The following is a 1543-nucleotide window of genomic DNA, read 5'->3' on the forward strand; positions in this document are numbered from 1 at the left end:
AGATATTTGCATGGGGGCTGAGGGTCTAGCAATGTCACTCGAGGTGAGGTGGAAAGTCTGGTGACTCGAGGTTACTGCCCCTGTAGGCTATCTTTTGTTGTTTTTCTTGTTTTTTCGCCCCCGTTTTTCAGTAGCTAGACTGGGCAAGATCTCAATTGACTGGGCCTGTGCCAGAGTGGCCCAATGGACGCTACGCTTCTGATTGAGCCTTCCTACTTCCTCCCTTAATCAGTTTTTTTACTGAGGCCAGTGGGAAAAAAGGGGAAACAGAGCCTCTATTACCAAGCCCCCAGGACCACTGGGGAGTTTTTAAGCTGGCACCAATGTTTGTGTCAACCTCGGAAGAGAATGTACTTCCAGGAAAAGGGGCAATGGGGATACTTTACCCCTTTTTTGCCTTCATTTGTATAGGACATTGTAGTTACGTGGTCAATGCGTGGACCAATGGGTTTGGTCCACACAATGATCTAAACCCTTTCTTATGTTATTACTTGTTCCAGATGTGATGCCATGAGACGGTGATCTATCAGTCTACTTCACTTCAACTTGCTGATTCACCATCCATCCTCTGCAGCAGTGTACCTCAAACTAAAGGACGTACTGGGGATGAGCCCTGAATAACCCATAATGCTACACGTGCAGCTTTACAAGCTGAATATAATGTTATGTATAGAGTGTACATACAGTACACTGTGTTAATGGCCATGTTTGTGTATGTGCAGTCAAAAAAACGCATCGTCACATAGCTTCTCTGCTGCTTCTGTCAATCCATACACATACGGCATCTGTGAGCAATGCGAGAGCTTGCCTCTGGAGTCTGGACTACAATATCCACAACACAAAGTCTGATGTTGCTTGGAGATTGGAATATGTACGGGGCTATGGATTTGTGAGAATTCAAAAATGGATACAATGATGATGACTATGCCATGCAAGAACAATGTGGATAATCATGACATGGCTACGCGACAGTGATGGAAGGACATATCCAGATTCCAGACTGTTCATTCTTTAAAAGGATCCTGTTGAGAAGTTCTTTGTGGGGAAAGTACTATGCTGTAGCGAGGGGGGGACATATGCAGTGAACATGAATGGATTTGAAAAACTAGAGCCGTGGCGATTGGCCACAACACACATGCACTCATAAGTCATGCGCGTTTAGCATGATTTTGAGCTGAATGCAGGACTGGGACTTAGGTGTATCTGTGTGGTTCCCAACTCGCTGAAAGGCCCACGTGGGCCAACCCGGCTGCCATTCAGCACATATGGCCATAGGCTGGCTCTCCGATCCGCTTTCTGTCGTCTGTTTAACTCGGGCCTTTTGTTTCCATCTTCTCAGCTCCCCGATTGAAAAGCAGCCGTTTGCCTCGTCAGGGCAGTGAGGGGAATGACAATAATGAGGCCTGGCGCCTGTCCACTGCTTCTCTCTCTTTCAACACACAAACACACGCACACACACACACACACACACGCAAAGACACAATCTCTCACTTTCTCTTCGAGAGCAGGCACAGTGGCACACACACACACACACACACACACA

At 46.9% G+C, this 1543-nt stretch overlaps 1 protein-coding gene across 1 annotated transcript in view; it reads left to right on the forward strand.

Moving 5' to 3' along the window:
- Nucleotides 1–1036, forward strand: part of vegfba (vascular endothelial growth factor Ba) — a 14422-nt gene extending 13386 nt beyond the window's left edge. The window contains exon 8 of the mRNA XM_083785745.1: nucleotides 501–1036. Within this exon, the coding sequence (XP_083641871.1) occupies nucleotides 501–522 (22 nt within the window). The 3' untranslated portion in view covers nucleotides 523–1036. The remainder of the gene's footprint in view (nucleotides 1–500) is intronic.
- The last annotated feature ends 507 nt before the right edge of the window (nucleotides 1037–1543 follow it).

Source organism: Protomyctophum parallelum, assembly GCF_964188405.1.
Source record: "Protomyctophum parallelum genome assembly, chromosome: 16".
Taxonomy (NCBI): Eukaryota; Metazoa; Chordata; class Actinopteri; order Myctophiformes; family Myctophidae; genus Protomyctophum; species Protomyctophum parallelum.